The sequence below is a fragment of the Capronia epimyces genome (genome assembly GCF_000585565.1).
Source record: "Capronia epimyces CBS 606.96 chromosome Unknown aczIQ-supercont1.3, whole genome shotgun sequence".
Lineage (NCBI taxonomy): Eukaryota > Fungi > Ascomycota > Eurotiomycetes > Chaetothyriales > Herpotrichiellaceae > Capronia > Capronia epimyces.
In genome coordinates this window covers 625,974-650,306 of record NW_006912906.1, presented here as the reverse complement: position 1 = coordinate 650,306, position 24,333 = coordinate 625,974, and the positions used below count along the sequence as shown (strand labels likewise).

The window sequence follows — 24,333 nt, the reverse complement described above, 5'->3', positions numbered from 1 at the left end:
TTATGTTTATGATTGCGGAATGAAGAATAAAGAATGAAGAATGAAGAATGAAGAAGAATGAATTCTTTTAATCAATACGGAGTACATCAATCGCTGTTCATCATAACTGTCGGTAACCCAGTTGATGGATTCAATTGAATAATAGCCCAAGCCATGCAAATTCATGACGGTTCCGACGGCCTAGACCACCATTCCCATCAATTCCCCATGTCGGTCTGCAAGTCCAGGCGTAATGCATCGTTTTTCATCGTGAGTGACAGTATTCCACAACAAACCGGTTCGGCCACAATTTAGATTTAGTTGTTGTTCTGGCTGTTCAAGATCCTAAGAATGGCCAGGAACAGGTTCAAGATGTCGAGGTAGAGGCTAATGCTGGCAGCAATCTCTTCCTCCACGTGATAATGGCGCATGACCAACTGGGTGTCCACGAGGATGTACCCGGAGAAGATCAGGGCGGCGATGACTCCATAGACCAGTTCGACAGTCGAGCCATGTGGGAAGAAGGCGGCCATGAAGCCGAAGAGGATCAACGCCCACAACGCACCGAAAAGGTATGGGATCCAGCTCGTGAAGTCATATTTGGTCTGGCAGGCAAACAGGGTCAGGGCGACAAAGATACCCAAGGTGAGGATCAGAGCTTCGAGGACGATGCGAGACTCGAAGAAGGAAGTGACGACGCTGATGCTGTAGGCTTCCAGCCCCGTGAAGGCGGCCAGGAAGATCAAGTTGGTCGGATACGACTTGCGTTTCCAGAAGGTGAGCAGCATGAAGCCGATCGCGCCAAACAACGACACCCACATCATCCAGCTGTTGGACTGGATCCAGTTGCGGTAGCCGGTGGAAAAGAACGAGAGGGAGGACAATCCGGCCGTCAGGAGGAGTTGGACCGTCAAGATGCTATACACTTTGCGGATGAACGACATACGGATGTCGATGGTCGCTTCGGCCACCGTGCCGCCGAACTAGAGACACACCTGTTAGCCTTGCTCGCAAGGTCGTTTGTAGACACCTTGGTTACGCTGATGGGGATTATGTCGTACCTTGAAATCATCGGGCACATTGTCGTCTTCTTGCCGGGGGGCTCCATATCCTCCTTCTTCCCAGTTGGGGCCGGTAGCCTGGTAGTTTGGAGGAGGTCGGGTGAGGACGGTGTCATCGATCGAGTCGCGCTGTGGAGCAGGCTGGTATGCTGCAGTGGAGGCCATCGTGAAGGGGAGGCAGAGGCAGAGGCAGAGGCAGATACGTGTGTGGTGTGCTACGCTTATGTGTTTGAGCAGAGCGGGTGGTGGTGGAAGAGATGTAGAATGTGAGAGATGGTGGAATGATGGACGCCTTTAATGCTGCGGAAACAATGACATGCCCGAAGGTTCCAGTGACGCCGTCGCATCACGTGGAACGGAGAGGCAAAAAGACAAGCAAGACCAAAAAAAGATGATGGAATCTGCACGAACCGCGACTCGAACGCGGGCCTCGAGCATGGGAAGCTCGAATTCTACCCTTAAACTATTCGTGCGGGTAAATCGCAGCACTAATCTGTGGTTTTAATTCATAACCTGTCGTTTTATTTTCGGGAAGACTAATGCTTTAGCCCTTGCTATACCCGAGGCGCCGGCCCGTTCGGCCTTAGGCTTAGGGCTAAGGGGCCCTTGGTCCTTTCAGCTACAGATACTCGATACTCGACCCAGGAGACAGGAGACAAGCTTAGGACTCCCTTACCTATAACGCAATAATGCTACCCAACGTCTGGCAGTCTCAATACTATTCAGAGCTTGCGTATACAGAGTATAATTCAGTCGTGCGCGGGCACCATCACGAGGGGATCACGCTTGACAGAGTAGGTAGCCATAAGACCTTAGAACTGATGGACAATTCCAATCCGTCCCGATCATGTTGTCAGGCCTTATTAGCATCTCCCGCCGAGGTATTGGGGCCAATGTCTCCAAATCCGACGTCCAGACTAGCCATGCCATTGAATTTATAAGATCTTCACCACCCTTCGCTGACCTTTGTTGACCCAATGTGCAGGACAGTTGACTGTACCGATTCGATACCAGATGCCAACTTGAAGGTCACCTGCTTGACCTTGACCTTGCCGCAACACAAGGCAGGCGGCACGGTTTGCATTGACGTGGTTGTGGAATCTCTCGATGATGAGACATAGCACCTGCGAGCCCAGGGGAACGTGGTCTGGGCATTTTGCTGCCAGGCTCACATCGGCCGGGAAAGGAAGGCAATCATGCTGGTCGTTGACATCCGTAAGCATGTATTGACGCTCATCTGACGTTTGAGCCTCGTCTCGTCGAAGCATGGCTGTCACTGCAGGAGCGTCGAGGATGATGTGGCCCCCCGCCACCTGGCCGAATGGGTCTGCCGTTGCAGGTTGGCATTTGACCTCTAGCACCTGGGCAACCACCTCCGAATTTTTGTCTTTGATATACCGCACATAACTTTCGATGACGGCCTGCACGGACGGCCATGCCCAAGTCGGAGCAGAGCATGTGTCCGGCCTCTCGACACGACCCTGTTTCTCAGGCAAGGCACGTAAGGGTCGCCACAAGAGGGAGGCTGGAAGGTCCTCTTCCCACACTCCCGCACAGTATCTCCCCATCGCGGGCGTCGCGATCTGATGAGCAAAACCAGAAAGCGCCGGCAATCGATCGCTCTCCACGGTGAGTGAGCGGGCCGTGTATACTCGGAGGATATCGTACCAAGTCCGATGCCGCACCGACAAGCTGGACTTTCGCATTGCAAGTGCTTGCCTTCCCTTGAAATTCGAGCCCGTCTCGGTCGTCGAGTCTGGCCGGATGCCGCCACATTCACACCAAAGCTCCTGGTTGCATTCCCACACAATCTCGTGCTGCGAAAAGTGCACTACTCTGGTAGCCAGAAGACGTTCCTGGAAGCACCACGCTCGAGCAAACAAGGGGGAAGTCCCAAAGTCGCGAGGCTCGCCAGTGATGAAGTCGTCATGGACGAGGCGCTGCTTCACAAAAGCCGTCAACCTCTTGTCTTCTTTATCGGTGCAAGAGACCGTTTGTGCCCCTGGACGGCGGTGGAAAATCCCCACGTCGCCGGTGGCTGCTCTGGTGGCCGAGATCACCACATGCGCCCTTCCGTAGATTTGTGCCATCTGACTCGCCTGCGTCGCGAAATCCGCGGCGTCGTCCTGAATGATACATAGAGCGTCGATCCAGATGTACCTCAAGCCCAACCGGCGAGCCACAACGATTGCATCTTGAAATGTCTTCGTCAGCTCCTCCCATGGGATCTGGTCCAGCCGATCTAGAAGCGAGTCTGCTCTGGTTTTTGGTATGGGCTTGATGCGCTGCTCTTTCAAGCCCCAGGCATGGCTCAGGGCCGCATATTTCGCCGCCCTGTCAAGGAAATCAACCGTGTGCACGAGTCGCATACCACTAGGGCAGCTTTCTGGGCTGACGTCGACGAGTCGAGTAGGTAGAAATGGAGGCCGCTTGTCAATAGTACAGAGTCTGTGGCCCAGAGAACATTCCTTGATCCAAGCATTGATGGTGTTGAAGCAGGCATCTGAGAAGGAGTCTTCAGGCAGGTTCGCCCTGGGCTGCATTTCTGGGAAGAGCACAAACCCACCTGCAAATTAACGCTTCGAAGGACCAAACACTGCTGGGAATGGGCAACCATACCTTGATCAAAGGACATCTCCAGATCGAGCTTGTCCCATCTTTCGACAGGCTCCCATTCTTTCCGTGGCTTTCGACTAGGCCACCGCACCCAGATCTCGCGCAGATTCCCCCCTTCGAGTTCTCCGGGGATGCCAACTCTGACTTCAGACGATGCCACACCGTTCCATTGGTCTGCATACTTCAATATCCCTTGCGATATGACCCGACATCTTGCGCATCCTCGATCTGCGGCGCGCTGAAAGTTCTGCAGACACGCATATGGCCACGTAGTGAGGAGGGCCACATCGTCGCAGCAGCATGTTGTCGTTGTCCTGGGTGTGTCAGGCTTCGATAGACCGTCCGCCGCCGGCTTCTGCGAGTGAAAATTCCCGAGAATGCTTAGGATCGACGGCGCCATTAGGCTGCAACGAACTGTCTGATCTGGGCTTGTCGACGGCGGCACTTCTCCACCAAGACGGAGACAGGCGTTCAGCCCAGCCTACAGACTTGTAGTGAGGTTACCTGGCATTAGATTGGTTCGCAACTCAACGACATGCGCGCTCATCAGGACACAAAGAACAAAGCCTGCCAGACACCGAGCAGGCTGTACTCCGTAGAGAGTGATCTGCCATATAGCGCTTGACGCGACCCAATCACAACCGACCAAGTGCTGTGAAGAGCCAAGGGCATGGCGTGGGACCGTAAGCCCTAGGTGCTTCTCGTCCCGTCCTGTATGCAGGGGCTAGCCTGTTGGAAAGAAGCAAGGAAGCCTGAGTCTGAGCCTGAGGTTGGTCGAGGTCGAGGTCGGAGTAGGACCGGAATGCTTAGTCACTTATTAGGAAGCACGAGGCTGAGACCGCGCAAAGCATTTCCCATTTCCCAGACATCCTATCCGTACACAGGCTGTCAATCAGAGGGTGCTGCCGTTCCTGGCCGCATAGGTATGTACTCCGTCCTCCGAGTACCCTGATCTGATGTCGGTATTGGAATTGGGCATTCACCGACCAGGTCTACACCCCGGCTCTTCGATGAGTACTGGGGAAGCTCCCGCTTCATCGTCGACAATGATCACTAAAGCAAGGTCTGCTCGCGCTCGAGGAAGCTTGGTCTTGGTTGAACAGTCAATTACATTATCATTCATTAGGCTTGTAGAGTGCTCCTGGTTTATGGAGGCTGTATCGCCCCAACGAGCTCCTGGCTCCCATCCACCCAATACCAGACTCCAAAGGCTCATTGGCCCCCCGGCAGCCTCCCAGTCATAACAATCGTGCCCCTATTCGTTCTCTTGTCATAATCATTCATATATTCGTTTACTCATCCAACATTCATTCGTTGCCCTTGATCAGGGCACCGTTGATAAGCTCGGCCACAATCCTCCTCCTCTGCAGGGGGATCTGCCCAGGATTGTAGCTCATGGGCGTCAGCCCTAGCATGATCTGTCGCGCGCTGGTGATGGTGAACACTCCACAGTCGTCCATGTTCTGTTGTTGCGGCGACTCCCCCACGGCATTCAATGTCCACTCTTCCTCCTTGAACGCAGCTCCCAACTCGTGCTTGACCCAGTCCTTCACCGTTTCCACGTACCTCCTCCCATTTCCGCCCAAACTGTTGTAATGGGTAACGCTTCTGTTCTTGCCTGAGACCACACAGAGCGTCCAGTGCATTCCACTGTTGATTGGTATGAACACATGTTCTGTTTCGAGGAGGCTCTTGCCCCCGATCTTGGCCCGATTGGCCCATCTCTTTACGCCGTCGTAGCCTTTGCTTTCGAGATTGTTGTAGAAGAATGAAACAAATGCATGGTGTGTTGGGACTTGGGTTGGGCGGTCGTTCTGCCGGCCATGAGCAACCACAAGTTTCAGGTATCCGTTGATGACCTCGTCGTTCAACCAGCTGTCAGTGCCTCGACCTTGGCCAATGGGCACAACGCGAGTAAAATCCGCTGCCTTGAAAGGGCCATGGCCATGGCGAAGTGCTATCTGTATCTTCCTTTCCCAATCTGCGGTGAGCGACGCGATTCTGTAATGGTACGCCTCCTCTAACAATTGCAACCTCTTTGATTCTGCTCGTGTAACCCTCTGTTTCTTCTCGGAAGAATGGGGACTGGCTTTTGGCGTTGGCCGATCGGGCGTATATTGATCCTCGAGAGTGAGCTTTGCGAGCTTCAGCTCGGGTGTTTCATTATCGACTGATTTCGTCGACTTTATTCCGTTTTGAACGGTAAGAGGCGTCGTCGGACCCACCTCGGCCGTGTTCGTGGCGTGTTCTGGTGTCTTTGGACCGGAAGTTGCTGCTCCGTCCAGATCTCCTTTTTGTGGTGCTGGGCTTTGTCGATTAGCGTCTGGCGCGTCATCCATACCCTTCTCGGACTCTGTTGTAACTTGTTGCTTGTCCGATGAGAGAGTAATTTCTCGATGTTCTTGTCCATTCTCTAATGCTGCGGTCTCAATGTGATTCGATGATGTTTCAGACACGATGGCGGATGTCTGTTCGATTTCTGTTGGGTGTGTAGCGGCGATTGCTTCATTTCTGGAGATCGTTTTATCCCCTAGGCAGAGAGACCCGCCTCCAGCCATGATCATGTTGAACAAGCGGGCGTCTTGACTTAGATCAGGTGGGGAACCGTTATATGCTGACGAGATATCACTCTCAACTGGTAACCTCGTCTGGTTGAGTTCCTCCAATAAGGTCAATCCTGGAGATACATCGCAAGTCGAGGATATGTCTGACTCTGGCGTATGTAAAGTGTGCGCCGTCGGGGATGTGATTCGTGACTCTGGCGTCTTAAGAATCTTCAAGTTCTGCGTCTGGTTTCGTATGGAGGATTCCGGTGTGCTGACTTTGCGGTTCCTAACTCGTGGCGGCGTCAACAAACTAGTGTCAACTGGGGTCCGGGCTTCGTCTGTGGCAGTCGACCGGGTTTCATGGACGAGGATGACAGGTGTTGGGGTTTGGGGAGATTTCACGCTTGGACCATTCGTCTGAATTCTCTTGGCCGCGAAGGGACCGTCCAGATGTGCTGGGGTTCGTCTGCCTTGTTCTTCGAGTTTTCTCTTATTCGAACGTAGCGACCTCGTCACGATCACGGTAGTCCCTGAATCGCTCTCGTAGGGCGTATCCTCCTCTTGTCGCAATTGGCCGCTTGCTGGCGGAGGTGTGTCGCGTGGAAGCCGCGGTCTTGGGTATGGTGTCTGCACCTTTGCGGGCTTTTTCGGGGACGTGGTAGGTTCTTGGATCCTCTCTTGGATATGTACTGTACTGTATTCTTTGGAGGGGTGAGGTGGTTTGGCCAGCATACGGAATGCTGGAGTGGTTTGGTATCGGCTTCTGCGCCTGCGCCCATTGGGTCTTCTGGGTTGCCTCATCGTGCAACTTCGCCCGACTTGCCATACCACTTCTTGGAAAGGTATGATCTGATCAGGGATGTGTTGGATACTTGGTGGGGGTGTGTTGAGAGGCGCATGCGCTGTGACCTGCGCAGGTGCTGCAACGGCGATGGGAGAAGGTGTTGAGGCCGCTGGTTGAGAAGGCTGGATTTCCTGTAAAGATCCATCGCTGACATCGGCCACTGCTCGGTGCCATGGTGAATCTGACAGGGAAGGGGATGGTGCGCGCCGACTTCTTGGTCGCTGGTGGCGTTTCTGGCGCTGGAGTCGCTGAACTTGACGCACAACACAGTAGGTTGGGACCGCAACGACGGATGTTGTCGCGCGGACTGTGTATTGAGACACCAAAACAGTTGCTGCGAGCCCTAGTGAGAACAAGCCCCGGCAAACTCGTTTCGCAGTTGGTATCAGGCCGGTCGGTGAGGGTCTCTTCGCAGCAAAGACACCAGCGGTCCGTGCAGGTTGGGTTGGAGGGTCGACGGGCCAGCCGCCAGGTATGTAATCGCCTTGATATGGATTGTGTATAGGATCGGGAGTCGGAGGACACCAGTCCATGAATGAGGAGTTGTCAGCCATGGCTGCGACAACGGGCGTATTTCAACGTCGGGGAGGAGGCCAGGATTGCGGCTGAGGAGAAAGAACTTGGGATAGAGGTACAGGAGCGGGAGTAAACTCGCGGGGGTGTCTGGAGATTGTAATTGAAGTGTGAGTGGAAGCGCAGGATGCCTGTGAACAGCTGCATAGGAAACAGAAAAGACAAGAGCCGCCGATCAGTTGATGAGATTGTTTGTTAGAAGGTAAACTTGATTGCGGAGTTGATACGACGGATGTTATGTCTGCTGCTGGATTGCTTGCGGGAGACGCGACCGCAGGAACTTGATGCGAGAAGCACAAAGCACAGCTCAATGCCGCGTGACACCCGCCAAGCCCGGTTTTCTGCCGGACTAAACCAGCGTCACCGCCCTGAGCCCGCTTTGAGAGACGGGAGACTGGAAGCGTGGATTTGGCGGTGACCGATACAACAAAGGATACGGAGTGCTCATGGTACGGAGTATTCTGTAGTAGGACGACGGCACTGTTACAAGAGTATCTACCTTACTTGTGATTGTACTACTGCCCAACCCATGTTCGCTCCGTCTTGAAGCTTGACCGATCTATGCAAAACATCGAAATACAATACCTACAGTGGGTTCTCGGTGCCCGTACCCTCATGCCTCCATTGTATGAGAACGCGTGTATCTGCAAGCCCCAGTCTGATCCACCTCACTCGACCCCCAGTCCCAAGTGTTGGAACACGATGGGATTGCCCTCGATTGCTAACCATGCAATCCCAGAGTAGACAATCAACTTTGTCACCACTTCGACGTCGTATCGCACTCGGGGCTTCTGGATACTCGAGAATATTCTTCTCTCTTGCAGCTCGTCCATCTCTTGCACCTCCTGCGCACTGGGTGTACACCCACCTTCAGGAGAACTAGCCAGGGCGGGAGAAAACCCCTCCACACCCTCACCCATCTGCGATCGGAACATTTCAAGGCTGCTCGACCTCTTTCGCGTACGAATCGAAGGGTTTTTCTCCGCCGTCACATCAGACTGATGTTGGCTTGGCTCCGGCGAGGGTTCTTTCGCTGGACTCGGTGATCCCGCAGCATTCAGACTGTCCCGTCTTTTCTTGTTGCGGTATGCCAGGGTCTCGTATGCATCAGCTTCGGACTGCGGGCCGACCGACACTGCCCTTCTTCGTCGAAAGGACGACAAAAGATGTGGAATATCCCGTGCCTGGGGGATGACGTTGTCATCGTTCTCTTGTCGTGGGATGGTCTCATATTGTGAGGCAGGCTTGAAGAAACGCCGGGGTAATGTCAGACCGTGGTTCTCGATGATCCGGAAGATTGGCGGAAGGATTTTGAGTAGGGTCGGTTTCATCACGCCTCGCCATGCAAAGATGATGAGCACGCCCAAGAGAATGCGTAAGACAACCACTACCCAGCCCATCTTCTCCAGATCAAAGGGAACAGTGCCCTTTGTGGGATACGACCATGCATACGAGGTTTCCGCGAAGTGCCAAACAGCGTACTGACAACCGATCATCACCCCGGCAAAGGCGACACTGTCGTCGAAGCAGGGGCAATCGTCCGCCGGTTCAGGGTGGATTCGAACCAAGACCAATATAATCAAGACAACAAGCACGACTCTTTTGGTATTACCAGCAACGAGCCAGTCATCAAACTCGGCGCCCCAACGACATTGCACCAGCGCCAGGATTGCTCCGAGGAGGCTGCCCCAGATGACATCGAAAAAGCCGTGCATGCCACAGTAGAGACGACCGAGGACAATGGAAAAGGCGTAGAAGTAGCTGAGGACCTGTAGAGCCAGGTGGAACTGAGGGTTCATGTGGCTGTCTTGGTGCTGGAGGAGATAGAGTGAATAAATGGCAACCGAAACCGCGTTTGTGGAATGGGTAGAAGGGAAGCCATATTCAAGTGCCACAGAGCCCGACATGGTGATTCGTTGCAGCGGCGGCGAAAGGGGTCGCGGAAGGCAGAGCAAGTCTTTGAAAAAGCCGCTGAAGAAGACACCAGAGGCAAGAATATGGACCATTCTGTAGACCGTCAGATACTATCTTGCCGTCGCATGATCACACAATTACCCTCTTCCTACGCTCGTATGTCCGCACCAGAACAGAACGGGCAGCATAATCATGAAGAATGTGTGGGTGCCCAAGTTCGCCGTCATCGCAAAATAGGTGTCGAGTGCGGGCGTTCGAAGAGTGTCCTGCAGCCAGGCGACATAGGGCGTCTCCCAGCGGACGATTGGCAGAAGCCGCTCTCGAAGCAGATATCGCCATCTGGGAAGCTTGATTTTATCTGCAGCCGGTCAGGACGGGTCAACTGAAGCCAACTAGAGTGGTCGCCGGCTGCGTACAATGATCAAGGGATCTCAACCCGGCGTCTGGTTTATCTTTCTCCGTGTCCATTTCAATATGTGCAACTTTCGGCTCGCGTCCATGGGGTATGGCTTGTCACGTCCTGGGAGCGGTAACACATCAACCGCAGAACCTGTTCGAGAACATCGAGGAGAAGTACGGGGTGGATTCTGGTAGAAGCAGGCCGCTGGTCGAGAGGGTTGGATCGCTTTTTGGGGGGGTGGCAGGGCTGAGGAGACGTCGGATCGGCTTGTGCTGTGCGCCGAGCCTGTTCCACTCGCTGCTTGAAAGCAGCTGCGGGAGGAGTAAATGTTCGGTCTGTCACAAGCGATCAAGGATCGCTAATCGACAAGGATCTTCTGGCATGGTGCAGACGCATGCTGGAGAGGAACCCGCAACTATCAGGGGACAACCCTGGAGGTGCCTGGCACAAGGTGGCAGAGAAAGCCTTAGGAGCCTTAGGAGCCTGCGTTTCACCTGGGTCGGGCATGGTTACTCGGCAACGAGACCATGACAACAGAAGAAAGTCACCTCTTCACTCTGCGTCATGCACTGGCATTGGAAACATGCGAAACATCCTGTACCTGTTCCACCAAGCTCGTCGGCCGGCATTTGCAGATCCTGCAGCGATAGAGTGCATATAATACTGCCGTTCCCACCATAACAGATCCTGCATCAACACAAGTACGGAGTACACTTGCTGGCACCACGCCCGCCCATATCAAATCTCAAATCATGACCACCGCTACCGAGCCCTACCCTTCACGAACTCCCACAGTCATGTCTGAGAAACGCGTCTCAGCATCCTACATCAGTCCTCCCTCCCCGCGACGAAGACCAGTTCGGGCACAGAGCACAAGAACGAGCAACGGCACCGTCAGCACCAACATGAGTTACAACAGCAGTCTGGGTCGATCGTCAGAAGCCACCAACATTACACAGCCACCGTCTTATTCCAAGAAATTCGTGGTGGTTGGGGATGGTGGCTGCGGTAAAACTTGTCTGTTGATCAGCTATGCCCAAGGATATTTTCCTGAGGTACATCTCCTAGGAAGCAGAAGACGATGGGCAGAGGACTAACAAGGTCAGAAATACGTGCCGACCGTTTTCGAAAACTACATCACCCAGACTACGCACAAGCAAACTGGAAAGACCGTTGAACTTGCACTATGGGACACTGCCGGACAGGAAGAATACGACCGTCTTAGACCCCTTTCATACCCGGAGACCGACCTTCTCTTCGTTTGTTTTGCCATCGATTGCCCCAACTCTCTGGAGAATGTTATGGACAAGGTCGGTTCCTCTAACCAGTCTTCTGATGAGCGTACTAACGAAAATAGTGGTATCCCGAAGTTCTCCATTTCTGCCCTACTACCCCTCTTATCCTCGTGGGCTTGAAATCCGACTTGCGGAACAAACGCACATGTATCGAGCTCCTCCGCACCCAGGGCTTGACTCCCGTCACACCAGAACAAGGCGCGGCAGTCGCAAAGCAGATGGGGGCGGCCTACATTGAATGCAGCGCAAAGGAATCTAGAGGCATTCAAGAAGTGTTTGACCTAGCCATCAACACTGCCATTCGACTTGAGGAAGAGAGCTACGAGACAAAGCCGCATCAGAAAGGGGCCGTCAAGGTCAAAAAGACCAAGAAGAGAAAGTGTGGGATTCTCTAGGAGCATCCTGATGACGGCACTCATTTTGAGGTTCCGGCGGGGACGCAGCTTCAGTTCTCGGTTACAAATTGGTGCTTTGCTTGTTTGTTGGCCACGACGGCCCTGGCTAGACGCATCCCACATGGCGTTGCTGCATGAGTGCATGACTGGCGTTGCTTGGAGGCTTCTTGGGGAAGATGGCCGGGCTCTTACAGCTCGTACTGTTTGCCGCATGAGTATGAACCAGCATGCGGCATTCGGTCCAAAATTGATAAATGTTTGAACATGACTTTTTCGAGGCCTGTTGTGCCAATCTGTCCATGGTTGTCGCAAAGCTGGGTTTCATTCTCGTCGCCACGGACAGCGTCGCTCTGCCCTCATCCTCGTGTCTCCAGGTGTTGGAGACGGGTGTCCAAGCCGAAGCTGACATGACAAATTTCGTTCCCGAGCCCTGCCCATTCTTCACTTGACAAGTAAAAGTAAATGGCGTTCCATGCTCAATTCTGCCCGCCCTGCTCCTTAGTGCTGGACTCTCGGAGCTCCTGACCAGGATCCCTCGCGGCTTGCCCTTGAGCAGAGTCATCTTGTCTTCCCATCACCGTTTCGAACTGGCTCCAAAGCGCTTCGACCGAGGAGAATTCGTTTCCGATCTAGCGAAACCACCATTGCGTTAGCGTTAGCGTTAGCATTAGCATTAATATGAGCATTGGCGCGATGCGATGCGATGCAATCACTTCGCTGGCTGAAACACAGACAAGGAACCGACCGCCAGTCAGAATCGGCTGATGCTAGAGCAGGGAGAACAGCGGAGGTTGGAACGAACCCAAGGCAAGGCAAAGCAAGCACGCTGTGGTGACCCGATCCAAGCCTCCACCAGCAGAGACGTGTAGGGACCCTTAGGGACAAGACAAGATGTGGAATGTGAAATGGGAAATGTAGACTGTCATCGAACGTAACGTACCTCGATAATGCCTTCCAGGCTCCGATTCAGAGCGTTGATCTGCACAAGGACCTGCTCTAATGACTGTTGCTCGCCACCAACATATCAATCAGCCCGTGCACACCCAACACACACAATCGAAACACAAAAGGAAGAGGAAATGAGGAAATGAGGAAACGAGAAAATGAGGAAATGAGAAACAAGAAAATGAACCAAGTCCCGAGGTCCACAGCGTTCGTATATCGCTGCACCGTCCTGGCTTCGAGTACCGCACTCGTAGACCCGCACTATTTACATGAAGACAACCCTCCATGAAAACCCTGTGTCAGGATGGGATGGGATGGGATGTTTTGGCCATGCCTGGGTCTGGCGCAGCGCCGACGGGGACACAACATCGTCTCAACAGCAAAACAGACATGCCCCAAAAAAGAAACCGCCTTTCCCCCTGCAAGCACTTATCCCTTGGAAGGCTGGGACTCACCTCTCCTATCTCTCCGACGAGAGCGGCGCGTCGCATCTCAAACTCGCTCGGCTGATCGGCGTCATCTGTCGTCGCCATTCCTACGGCTGTATCGGCATATCTCGCCGCACTGTAGCGTAGCGTCGCGTCGCGTAGGTATCTGTCTCAAGACGTCGGAAGTGTTTGATCTCGCTCACCCAATTGTACAATGTACAGGGAGAAGCAAAAATATGGTAACGGACGACGTGCTAACGTACTTCGTACCTCGTGTTTGACACGCAGACGCGTCGATCACGTGCCACTAATACATCGGAGAAGCATAAGGTACTTCAATTCCATGATTTAGATGCCTACCTCTATTCAATCCTAGTAAAAATACACCTCCTTGAGAGGGTAATTAAGGCACCTATTTTATTTAGGTACGTCTATAAATTCACATCTCAACACGACTCTTTATGGAAAAGGGGTAAAAAGAAATGAAGCGTGTTGAGAGGAGTGGGGTTCGAACCCACGCGGTTTCCCACTGCGGATTGATACTATAGAGACCTAAACACAGCGCCTTAACCACTCGGCCATCCTCCCGGGGATAAATTATCATTATTTTCGAGGGATTTGGTATATGACACTACATTTTTGGTGCCCGGAGTTAGGCTCCCCGCGGCTCATTGTGGGTCCGGTTCTAGGGACTCTCGGAAAGCTCTCCGGGCACGGGGTCGGGGTTCATGTTCGTTTCTGTTCCTCCTACAAAAGCCACCAGAGTTCACTCAAGTCCAGGTCATCAGTATGGCTGATCAATCGTCTATACTGTAGTTAGGTACAGTACAGTACAGTACAGTATAGTACAGAACAGAACAGATGGCTTCTCATAAATAGTACTAGTAGCTGCTTCTGCTTCTACGAACTGAAGTCCAAGATATTGGCAATGTATTCATACATGTTCAATTATTTGCAATCCAATTCAATGCTTCGAAAACGGCCAGAAGTGGCTGCCATGCTATGCTGTAGAGAAATTCTGCTTGCTAATCACTTTTAATCAAATATGCAAGGTGCCCAGCTCGCTTCTGTGCATGAGTGTGTGTGCATGAGTGTGTGTGCATGAGTGTGTGTGCATGAGTGTGTGCATGAGTGTGTGTGCATGAGTGTGTGTGCATGAGTGTGTGTGCATGAGTGTGTGTGCATGAGTGTGTGTGTCTGTGTGGTGTGTGTGGTCGTTCGCATAGGGGGCCCGACCAATAGTGACAACCCCCTTCGAACACCTGGATTGACCAAGGTAAAGCACTGCCACATCCAAGTGGAAGGGCTCGATGCCTCGGCCGTTGGAGAGAACCCGAATTTTGAAGTAGTGCTGGCCACGACCACGAGGATCGTCGATAGACTCTTTCCAAGCTTCGATCCGGCCCTTCTGCCCGTCAACCAATCTTCTGGATTGTCCTCTTGGAGTCAGGCTATGATGGTCCGGTCGAGTAGTTGTCTCACAAACTGAACCGGCGGAGGGACGATCCCTCCAATGGCGCGACCTGCAGCCCGTCTGAGTGCTGATCTTGCTTGTTTGGGCCATTTCAAAGTTGCCAGCCAGGACGACCAAGACGTTCCAGATTCATCTGGGCTGGTTCTGTGTGTTGATCGCTTGAGTGTCTGGCACCCATTCCAAAGGCCACAATTATCCCTAGCGAAAAGTTGGGAGGAGAAATTTTTCTCGTTGCTTTCAGAAAGGAACGGCCAAGAAAGCAACCAGACCCGCGATGGGCCAGTTTCAGCCCGCCTGATGCGGAAGAGAAGGGAATTTGTCAAGAGGTGTCGTCGGCTTCGGTCGAAAAAGCGAAGCCCCAATGAGTGACTTTTGTATGGCTGTATATGGTCGTCGTGACTCGTGTGCTCGTGAAGTTGGTGCCATAGAACCGGTAAGGACATGCTGAATCATTTTCTCGTGTCGAAGTGTTGTTAGGGGGGGAATTGTTGGTCCCAGAAGTCATCACCGCTTGACGATTAACAGCCGGGACAACCTCTTCCTACTCTTTTCTTCCGTCCCTTCATTACTCGACGAACTGGCGCTCCTTGAGCTGGTCTCGGAAGAGGTTCGGCCGCGAGGAGGTAGGGTGGCGCAACCGATGATGTCCTCGAGTCGCACATCATCCTGAGGAGATGTGGACTGGAACCCAGAGTCAAGTATTTCGGTGAACTTGGAAGGCATGGTGGTGACTCAAAGGTGAACCCGCTTTTTGCAGCAGCGAAGAATATGTGTCAATCGCGGTAAGGCTTGAAGATGGCGCAAATAGAATGAGTGTTTCGACGGAAGATGAGAGTTAAGCCGGCTTTATTCGACCGCACCAGAGGAAGAAGGGGAGTAGAATGCGAAGGCGGCGCCCGACAGTAAAAATTCGGGTGTTCTCGTCCACCGGCCATGATGAAGTCCCTGGCTGCATATTTCTAGGGTTCACATCTGCTAGTTTCGCTTGCTGGGAACCCTGCTGACAAGGTAGGTGTCCAATGAAGGGGGAGTGGCGTTCGCGCCGTCTGGTTAGGGTCCAACGCCCCCCTCCTTTGCCCTCCCCGGGGTCGGATTAGTATCCAGGAAACTAGACCAAACCAGTGACAGATGCCACCGCCTGATCAGACCCAGACCCAGCCGAATGGACGCCGGGACGAGTTCAGGGTCTCATTGTGGCGCCGAAACCCCATTCTTTTGATGAAGCGCAGTCGGCTTTCGGCAGTGGCCACGGGACGAAAGACGTGGCACAACAGCAGCTTCGTATTTCGTATCCGAATCCGAATCCGTACACCGCACCGACCGAATCTTGTGCAAAATTCGCGCACATGACTGTCCGGTGTCGTGGTGTTGCGTAGGCACACGCAGGTTCAGGTCACTTGACCACGCTGCTGCCTGCAGTAGGCCTCATGATATGTGCCAGGTCGCTGGAAACCGTCCCGTTTGCGCAGAGAGCAGCAAACTCTTCCTGTGCACCATTGTGACCGGTTCAAAGCTTGAGCTTTAGTTGCGTGGGCCAGTTATGTGCCAAGGTCCAGTGACAGTGTCAAGTAGCAGAATAGTAGTCCTAGTAAAACGACACCCCCCATATTTAGCGAGGAATCTCTCCGAATTGATGGAGCTTCATGTCTGTGGGATATTAATTTCGTGCCCAACGGTTCTAAATGGGGAGAACTTGTCTTTCTCCGTGCTCCTCCGGCAAAGAGTTTGCTCATATTATTGTGCGAGGAGCCCGGTAGATCCAAGTACGATCAACACTAAACCCCAAACCCGAGGTCACCACGGAGACTGGCCGGGAGCCTGCTGCAGCAAGGAAGGGATTGAATCACTTTCTCAAATGGAAACGACAGACACAGTTTATACGGGGACATCGATTCAAGAGGTTGATTTTGTATGACTGGCGAATTTGATATTACTCGTAATACTGCCCCGACGTCACGAATCTTGCCTAGAAGGAAACCCCTTCATCGAACCAGGCGGTTGACTTGACCTGATATGACGAGGCCACCAGAGGCAAGATGGGTTGGGTTTCCGATCTGCGTTAGGTGCCTGCCCGACCTATCATCATCACCGTCTCCCATGTTCTGTGAGAAATGCTGGCTAGAATTCCTCATCGGCCCACCCAGCATAAGTCAACGTCTCGCACCATCTCAAAGGGTAGCTCCGCTTCCAATAAACCCTGACTTTGATTCCGTGCTGGCTGCACAGTAGAACTGCTTGAACGGAGCCTGCTACTGACAATTTGCAAGAGTTTCGATGGTCTGTGCCCGAGCTGAAACAGCCTGTTATGCTGCTGGCTTTGAATGCGGATACTTTTTGTCCTTTTGCAGACATCTGAAGCCAGAACACGCGTGTGCTGGACTTTGGTCTCGCCCGCTTTCAAGTGTCGTCGTGGATATAGTCAACGACTCTGTTCAAATCATTTTAAAATCACACCTCCTAACTTGTCTCCATCAAGAAGCCTTCGTCTCCTGCCACCCGGGAATGGAATCTGCAATTCTGGACATTCGGGTAAGCAGTCGAGGAGAAATCGCCGCTGGCGGAGGTTGGCGATGTTCAGGTGGCTGGAGGTCAAAAATTCGATTCGCGGGTCGTGTTATTGCAGACGAGTGGTATCGAGCTCAACCCTCCATTTTGGTGTCGTGTCCTTCTCCATTCATCTCCACCCCTTTTGCTGCGGATATCCAGAGGACATTGTTGCACCTGGAAAGGCCAAGTCATTAGAAACCGTTGCAAGCGTTGCAAGGGCACAGTGTTTGCAGCAGCCTACCTAATCAGGACCTGTCCCAGTGTGCCGGTGTGTTTCCTGTCAATGTATTCTTCCGTGTTCGACAATTGAATATTCATGTATGAATCCACGCTGATCAGCCGTCCTTTGTACTCGGTTTGTCCCCATTTCAAGCGGATAATAACATCATCATTGATCCTGCAGATGAAATCCTTGGTTAGCAACTTTCAGCTCATTCCCGATTGCCTCCAACGGGGCAAATTCTCTCTTTTCAGTCGAGAACAGCGTGTAGACATACAGTTGTTGCAATAGAGGCCGCGGGTTGAGAGGAGCGAACTGCTTTGGATTAGCGACGCCTTGTCAAGTTCTAGGGGTTCCACGCACATTCATCCTGAAGTTGACGAGTATAACGAGAGGCCTTGAGGCAGATCGGATCTCAGGCTGTTGGTAGGGCGCAGAAACGATTTGGACGCGACAATAGCGAAAGCGCGGACTGGCACCTTGCGAAAATGTGCAAAGCTGCGGAGCTTGGCAAGAACAGCGTAGTCACGTGCTCAGCCTTGCCGCTCGCAAGGCTGGACCTTTGCTACCTTACGAAGAATAAGACGTTTTACCCTTAATTTAGATACTGAAGTTATCATTCACGCTCTGCGAATCTCCCACTTGATGTCTTTGACGCTGACCTCTTCCCCCGCCTTCTCATCGTAGTCAAACCACTCTCCGTCCGACAAGTCGATCCCGGTAAACTTTGTTCCGGATTCCGTCCCAGTGGCCTCCCAATCGCCCTAGAAGCTGGTCAGCAAGGTGGAGCCAGTGTTCATGGAGAACCACTTGCATCCGGCTTGAAGTCAGTGAATTCCAAACCTCGACAGTCAATCTCAATGATGTTTTTGGGTTTGGCGGGCGAATTTTGTTCGTAGACTGCTGGCGCGGCTTTGATATTGGCACTAGATTCTCTCTATATTGGCCCAATATTCCGACATGGTCAGTCGGGAGACTTGAGAACGGCGTTTGATGATGCTGACCTTGCAATTCTTGCACTTCCACACAAAGTTGGCTTCTCCCCGACTCCCTGATTGTTCGTTCGTGTCCTACAATATCCTGTCAGAGTGGTGACCCCGATTCGGCCTTCTGACTGCATGGGCCAGAACGGTAAATGGATCAGACAGGAGTCCAGTGCTCATCTTGACAGAAAATGAGAGCTGAGAGAGAAAGTCATGTTGATGTATTTCTGAAAGGACCTACATGACGACTGACACCAACCCAGTTCGGATGGATCTCACGACAGGACGTGCATTGCACCTTAAATGTGTAATAGTACGGCGACTCGGGTTTGTCAGAAGGCACCAAGTCGGTCACACTGGACAAATATTGATTAGCGGCAAGCCGGTGATGGCAAGCGACATCGACTTCGTACCCTTCCAACTCTGCCGTCAGGGCCAATGCTAGCATGCCGGACTTTATTCAGAGAGCGCCACGCTGTGTTTTCCGTTAGGTCGTAGCAACAAGTTCTCCAGATGAATGTATAGAGTTGATGATAGCACTTCCAGCGTCGTGTCGTGTCGCCGGAGGGAAAGATTCCAAACCCTCTGAAATCGTCTTAAGTTGCATGCTGATTGTTTGATTGGTCGACCGACCAAGAGTCTTGGCAAAGCTCGCCATGCCGCTTTTGAACTATTCCCTCCTCACGCGAGAGACGTGGCTGCTGGCCTGGGTGGCAGAGCCGTCCGGAGAATGCCAATGGGCTATGAACATACTTAGCACTATTATATTCCCTGCTGCTACCTGACAACGCCCCTCATCGGGTTCTTATGGACACATACTTCAACTCTGTTGCATGCTTATCCGGCCCAATTGGCCATACCGGCACCAGTATTTCAAGAAATCTCAACAGGGTCTGGCCATTGAGTCTGTAATAATAGCGGTGGCCTATCTGGAGATATGTAGCCATATATAGGCTATAAGAGGCTGCACCACCGGATCACAGGCATGGCGAGACGCTGAGATCAGGCTGTACACTTCAGGGGAGGCCAATCCCGCTAACCTCAAATGGTAAGCGGATGTCTAAATACGGCAGCGTCACACGTAGTCCAAAATGGGATATTGGGCTTGGCATCCTACATGTTAGAACAGGACCACTGCACTGCCATAGTAGTAATCAGTACTAATCCACACAGTCAATGCCTTAGTACCGTTTGCAGGTACATTGGTACGTCCTCATCCATTACCTGTGGTGACGTGAATTGTTCGGGAGTCATCGAGCTTAGTATTTGGCCAACTTTGTGACTCTGCTGAACGTGGCCTGTGGCCTGTCATGGCTCCAAATAGGAAAAAGAAGAAGCCCGCGGCCAATCCCGCTCGAGGATTCGCTACGACTTCACTTCCTTCCAAGGCAAAATCAGTTGAGCAGGCCAGTGACGCCACAGCCGATGAAGAGCGTGCTTCTTCAACGCCCATCGTGGCGCCCAAAGTCCAGGGCAGTGGCAGTGGCAGTGGCAACAGCAACAGCAAGCCATCTCAAGAGACTTCAGACATAAAGGATATGAGCCCAGAGGAACTAGAGGCTCATCTGGAAACCTCCGAGCTGGAGGCTCTCGTGGAGAAGTATGCAGCACGATCAACAGCCGATGCCAGCCGGCAGGTCGCAAAGCTTGAGACAGAGCGGCGGCAGCTACGTTCACAGGCCTACAGATTGTCGACGTACCCTTGGCTCACTGATGACACGGTCAACGAGCTGTTGGAATTGAGCGCGTCGGAAACCGCAGATTCTGCATCCGGTGGCCGTGCAACCGCGGCCGTGGAGGACGAGGAGAAGCTGCTGATTGATCTCTGGACCCTGGAACGTGTTTTGGAGGCCTTGAAACTCCCGAGGGTCTCCGAGGCCATTGCTCAGGTTGCAGTACTGGCCATACGGGGCAAGCTTGTCATCAGCAGTGACTCTCTGCCTGGGTTGCAGGAGGCATTCGAGTGGTATGGTTCTAATACTGGACCTAGTGAATTGCCCCACTATGAAACCGTTACAGCGCTCAAACCTGGGCAGAGCGGCGATACCACACCATTACAAGCAAATTCTGGTGAGTGAACAAACGCGCAGCCATGTGTGCTGGCACCATGTTGCTTCTAGGCTTCTTCCTCAACACCTCTCTTTCATACGCGTCTCCGAGGGGGAAGGGCAAGCCGCTCGAATGCTCCGCCAGACCCCGGGCCTGGATGAGAGACTGAGACGATTGTTCCTGGCAACTGCAGTCCATCTTGCCAGACCAAAGGCATTGCTAACTGTGTCACAGAACCTGCATCAGCCATCCAAAGTCGGCAGAGTCCCTCAAGCACTCCTGCAAAGACCTCAGAGCCGGAAGAAGAGTCTTCGCCAGATGTATCCTCCGACAGCGATGAAGACATTGACCCTGCAGAGCTGACAGGGAAATACATTCGACTGCAGAGTCTGATATGGGAGGTCCAGAGGAATCAAGAGGCCAACGAAGGTCAGAAGAGCACGGCCAGAAGACAGAAGCGGGTGTCCAGGTTGAAGCAAAAAATTGAACGGTTGCGCCGAGATCCGCTATTTGATGAATATGAAGCAGAGGTAGGCTGGAGCGCCAGCCAGATCGACTTGCAAGCAAGCCACGAGCAGTCGCTGAGAGAAAAGGCGGCGGCGAAGCGGCGTGAACAAAGCCAGAACAAATCGCATGAACTCACGAACCGACCGTCTGGACCGGCTACGGCGACTCAGACATCTCACCACCAGGAGGAAGGACAGCCGGCTGAAGATCTAAATACAGACGGCGACGGCGACGGGCTGTTGGCCGGCATGTTCGGGGAAGCCGATGGAAATGAAAATGAAAATTCCACTCAACAAGACGACCCGCAGGGGGTGAAACTCTTGCACTTTGGCAGATGGACAGGCGTTTCTCCCAGACGGCTGCTTGACGAGATTTGCAAGGGCCATGACTCGCGAGCCCGGGTGGCAGTCCGCATCCTGCACAACAGTTCGTACTCGGCAAGGCACAGCTTGGACATTTATTGGACAGTCGACGCTCTGCCAGGGCCCCATACGACAGAGGCACTTCCATCCGAGGTGACGGCGAGAACTGATCCACGGCTGTGGAGCTTGGAAATGACCAGCATGGCTGCTGCAAGCAGTGCGCAGTCCGAGGCCTACGTCTGCACGCTGGGTCTGTTCCTGGTGTCCTCGTTAGGTACGAAAGAGCAGAAAGCGCTGGCTCGTCTTCCAACGGTCTGGAGAGACGTCATCAAGGACCTGACCGACTCGAAGCAACGACTCGTGGACGAAGAGCACAAAACCAGCCTTGGCCGCATCCGCGGACTCATCCACGAAACCCAGAGGAAATTGAGCCAAGGGCAAACCCAAGTCGCCCGTGCAGATGGTGGTGGGCCGTCAGGCAGTCTAGTAGAGCGGCGGCGGCGCGTGCCCCGGCCCCAAGCTGCCAGATTGGACCCGGGGCAAGTAGCGCAGGAATGGGAGACGCGTAGTTCGCGGCCTGCATTCCAGGAAATGCTGGAAGTGCGTCGCCAGCTGCCGGTGCATCAGTTCAAGGACATGATCCTTGGTTGCGTCGCCGACAATGCGGTCAGCGTGATCTGCGCCGAAACCGGGGCGGGCAAGTCTTCGGGCATCCCGGTGTTGCTGCTGGAGCAAGCATTCGGCCAGGGCCGAGACTGTCGCATCCTGGTCACGCAGCCGCGAAGAATCTCGGCCGTCACGCTTGCGAGGCGCGTGTCACAGGAGCTGGGCGAGAGTCGCAGCGACCTGGGCACGGCCCGGTCTCTGGTCGGGTACGCGATCCGCCTGGAGGCCAAAACGAGCAGTAGCACGCGCATCACGTACGCCACGACCGGCGTGCTGCTCCGGATGCTGGAGGAGTCTCCGGATCTGGACGAGCTGGACTACCTCATCCTCGACGAGGTGCATGAGCGAACCATGGATCTGGATCTGCTGTTTATCGCGCTCAAGAAGCTGCAGCAGCGACGGAGCACGTTGAAGATGGTGCTGATGTCGGCCACGGTCGACGCAAGGAAGTTTGCCGCCTACTTTGGAGGCGCGCCGGTGTTGGATCTCCCAGGAAGAACGTTCCCCGTCGAGGTCGGCTTCCTCGAGGACGCGGTCGAAGCGACGCAGGGCCTGAAGGACAAGGCATTGTCGACGTCGACGCAGGACGATGGTCCGGGTCCGGATCTCGACGACTTCTACGGCAGCGAGAAAGGGCGGCCGGTCGTCAACAACCCAGAGGCATATAGCAGCCAGACGGTCCGCGCCTTGTCCACCATGGACGAGTATCGCATCGACTATAACTTGATCGTCAAGCTCGCCGCGTCCATCGCCAGCAATCCCAAGTACGCGAAATACAGCAGCGCCATCCTGATCTTCATGCCGGGCATCGGCGAAATGCGCCGTCTCCATAACCTGCTCCTGTCCCTGGACACGTTCGGCCGGAATTGGCTCGTCTACCTGCTTCACTCGACCTTCTCGACGGAAGACCTGGAGAAGGCGTTTGAGCGGCCACCGCGAGGCTACCGAAAGATTGTGATCGCCACGAACATTGCGGAAACGGGCATCACGATCCCGGACGTGACGGCCGTGATCGACACGTGCAAGGAGAAAGTGATGCGGTTTGACGAGCGCCGGCAACTGTCCAGATTGACCGAGGGCTTCATCTCGCGGTCTTCGGCGCGGCAGCGACGTGGGCGCGCTGCTCGAGTCCAGGAGGGACTTTGCTTCCACCTGGTGACGAAGCACCGCTTCGAGACTTCGATGCTCGAGCAGCAGGTGCCCGAGATCCTGAGGCTCGGCTTGCAGGACCCTATTCTGCGCATCAAAGTGTGGGATCTGGGCTCGATTGAAGAGACGCTCAATGCGGCGATCGATCCGCCTTCGAGGAAGAACATGCTCCGCGCCATCGAGAAGCTGAAGGACGCCGGAGCGTTGACCAAGGCCGAGGCCTTGACGCCCTTGGGCCAGCAAATTGCTCGTCTGCCGTTGGAAGTGACGTTGGCCAAACTGGCCATTTTCGGCGTCATCTTCAGATGTCTGGTACGTGTTGTGTTTGACCCCCCGTGCTCCGGCAAGATCGATTTCTGGTCATATTATCACTACTAACCAAAGGGCCGACGTGACAGGATCCCGTGCTCGCCATCATTTCTCTCCTGATTTCCAAATCTCCGTTCCTTGCTTCCGCCAGTGGCGGTTCGGGTTCACAAGCGGACTTTCGACAGATCTTCAGCCGTAGCGACTCGGACCTTCTTTCATCCTTCAACGCGTACGAAAGCTGGCGAAGAGCAAAGACGGCCCGGTTGGCGCAAGACTTCTGCCGCAAGAACCACATCTCCGACCAAGCCATGTCGCAGGTCGAGGAGCAGAAAATCCAACTGCTGGTGTATTTGGTGGACGCGGGCCTGGTGGTCCTGTCAGCCGAGGAGAAAGCCACGTTGAGCCGAGCCCGAGCAGGAGGAGTGGGAGGTCGTGGCGGCGGCGGCGGCAGCGGTGGCGGCAGCGTCTTCTACACCATCCCCAGCCGCTACAGCGAGAGCATCAGCGACCGGGCGCTCAACTCGCTCATGGCCATGGCGCTGTACCCTCGAATCCTGTTGCGTGAAGGCAAGGGCTGGCGCAACGTGTACACGAACCAGCAGGTGTCGCTGACGGCTCGGTCCATCAACCATCCGAGCAACAACGCCAGACCGCCACGCTGGCTGTCGTTCTACGAGGCCATGCAGAACCGCAGCGGGAACCTCAATGTGTTTGAGACGTCGTCGGTGCCCGAGTCGGCCCTGGCACTGCTGGTGGGCGTGGGCGACGCCGAGTTCAAGTTCTTTGCCGGCGTGCTGGTGCTGGGTTTCGGCAAGGTCAAGCTGGCGGTCCGGCACTGGAGACAGTTGATGGCCATCAAGGTCTTGAGAGAGCGGATGCGCCAGGTGCTGGACACTTGTTACAAGCGGCCCGGCGAGGAGTTGCGCGAGAATGAGCGCCGATGGGTGGATTCGTGGTTGGCCATTGAGGCTGTTGAGGAGTAGGAGTAGGTGTTGCGATTCCTGGTTGGCCATTGCTGAGGAGTAGGAGTAGGAATTAGGAGTCCGAGGCAACCCTTCCGCTGTTTGGTGG

General features: G+C 53.9%; 9 protein-coding genes across 9 annotated transcripts; 2 read left to right on the top strand and 7 right to left on the bottom strand.

The window, feature by feature from the left end:
• Positions 1-296: 296 nt before the first annotated feature.
• A1O3_03492 (uncharacterized protein) lies at positions 297-1,205 on the bottom strand (the record flags this gene model as incomplete). Its single annotated transcript, XM_007733628.1, has 2 exons — positions 297-962; positions 1,041-1,205. 2 exons carry the CDS (start codon positions 1,203-1,205, stop codon positions 297-299), a joined length of 831 nt encoding a protein of 276 aa, XP_007731818.1.
• Positions 1,206-1,975: 770 nt separating this feature from the next.
• Positions 1,976-3,583, bottom strand: A1O3_03490 (uncharacterized protein; the record flags this gene model as incomplete). The annotated part of the gene is made up of 1 exon (XM_007733627.1): positions 1,976-3,583. One exon carries the CDS (start codon positions 3,581-3,583, stop codon positions 1,976-1,978), a length of 1,608 nt encoding a protein of 535 aa, XP_007731817.1.
• Positions 3,584-4,963: 1,380 nt separating this feature from the next.
• On the bottom strand, positions 4,964-6,934 carry A1O3_03489 (uncharacterized protein; the record flags this gene model as incomplete). The annotated part of the gene is made up of 1 exon (XM_007733626.1): positions 4,964-6,934. One exon carries the CDS (start codon positions 6,932-6,934, stop codon positions 4,964-4,966), a length of 1,971 nt encoding a protein of 656 aa, XP_007731816.1.
• A 1,353-nt stretch (positions 6,935-8,287) lies between these two features.
• A1O3_03488 (uncharacterized protein) lies at positions 8,288-10,001 on the bottom strand (the record flags this gene model as incomplete). Its single annotated transcript, XM_007733625.1, has 3 exons — positions 8,288-9,626; positions 9,675-9,891; positions 9,950-10,001. 3 exons carry the CDS (start codon positions 9,999-10,001, stop codon positions 8,288-8,290), a joined length of 1,608 nt encoding a protein of 535 aa, XP_007731815.1.
• Positions 10,002-10,685: 684 nt separating this feature from the next.
• On the top strand, positions 10,686-11,623 carry A1O3_03487 (GTP-binding protein rhoC; the record flags this gene model as incomplete). The annotated part of the gene is made up of 3 exons (XM_007733624.1): positions 10,686-10,988; positions 11,040-11,243; positions 11,291-11,623. The coding sequence occupies 3 exons, from the start codon at positions 10,686-10,688 to the stop codon at positions 11,621-11,623; spliced, it is 840 nt and encodes a 279-aa protein (XP_007731814.1).
• Positions 11,624-14,974: 3,351 nt separating this feature from the next.
• Positions 14,975-15,193, bottom strand: A1O3_03485 (uncharacterized protein; the record flags this gene model as incomplete). The annotated part of the gene is made up of 1 exon (XM_007733623.1): positions 14,975-15,193. The coding sequence occupies one exon, from the start codon at positions 15,191-15,193 to the stop codon at positions 14,975-14,977; it is 219 nt and encodes a 72-aa protein (XP_007731813.1).
• A 1,916-nt stretch (positions 15,194-17,109) lies between these two features.
• Positions 17,110-17,413, bottom strand: A1O3_03484 (small nuclear ribonucleoprotein F; the record flags this gene model as incomplete). Its single annotated transcript, XM_007733622.1, has 2 exons — positions 17,110-17,191; positions 17,259-17,413. Coding segments are annotated over 2 exons (237 nt in total), but the record flags the coding sequence as incomplete, so codon positions are not given.
• A 444-nt stretch (positions 17,414-17,857) lies between these two features.
• A1O3_03483 (uncharacterized protein) lies at positions 17,858-18,668 on the bottom strand (the record flags this gene model as incomplete). The annotated part of the gene is made up of 4 exons (XM_007733621.1): positions 17,858-18,001; positions 18,242-18,307; positions 18,462-18,576; positions 18,634-18,668. The coding sequence occupies 4 exons, from the start codon at positions 18,666-18,668 to the stop codon at positions 17,858-17,860; spliced, it is 360 nt and encodes a 119-aa protein (XP_007731811.1).
• Positions 18,669-19,530: 862 nt separating this feature from the next.
• On the top strand, positions 19,531-24,245 carry A1O3_03482 (uncharacterized protein; the record flags this gene model as incomplete). Its single annotated transcript, XM_007733620.1, has 3 exons — positions 19,531-20,290; positions 20,504-23,265; positions 23,352-24,245. 3 exons carry the CDS (start codon positions 19,531-19,533, stop codon positions 24,243-24,245), a joined length of 4,416 nt encoding a protein of 1,471 aa, XP_007731810.1.
• Between the last annotated feature and the right edge of the window lie 88 nt (positions 24,246-24,333).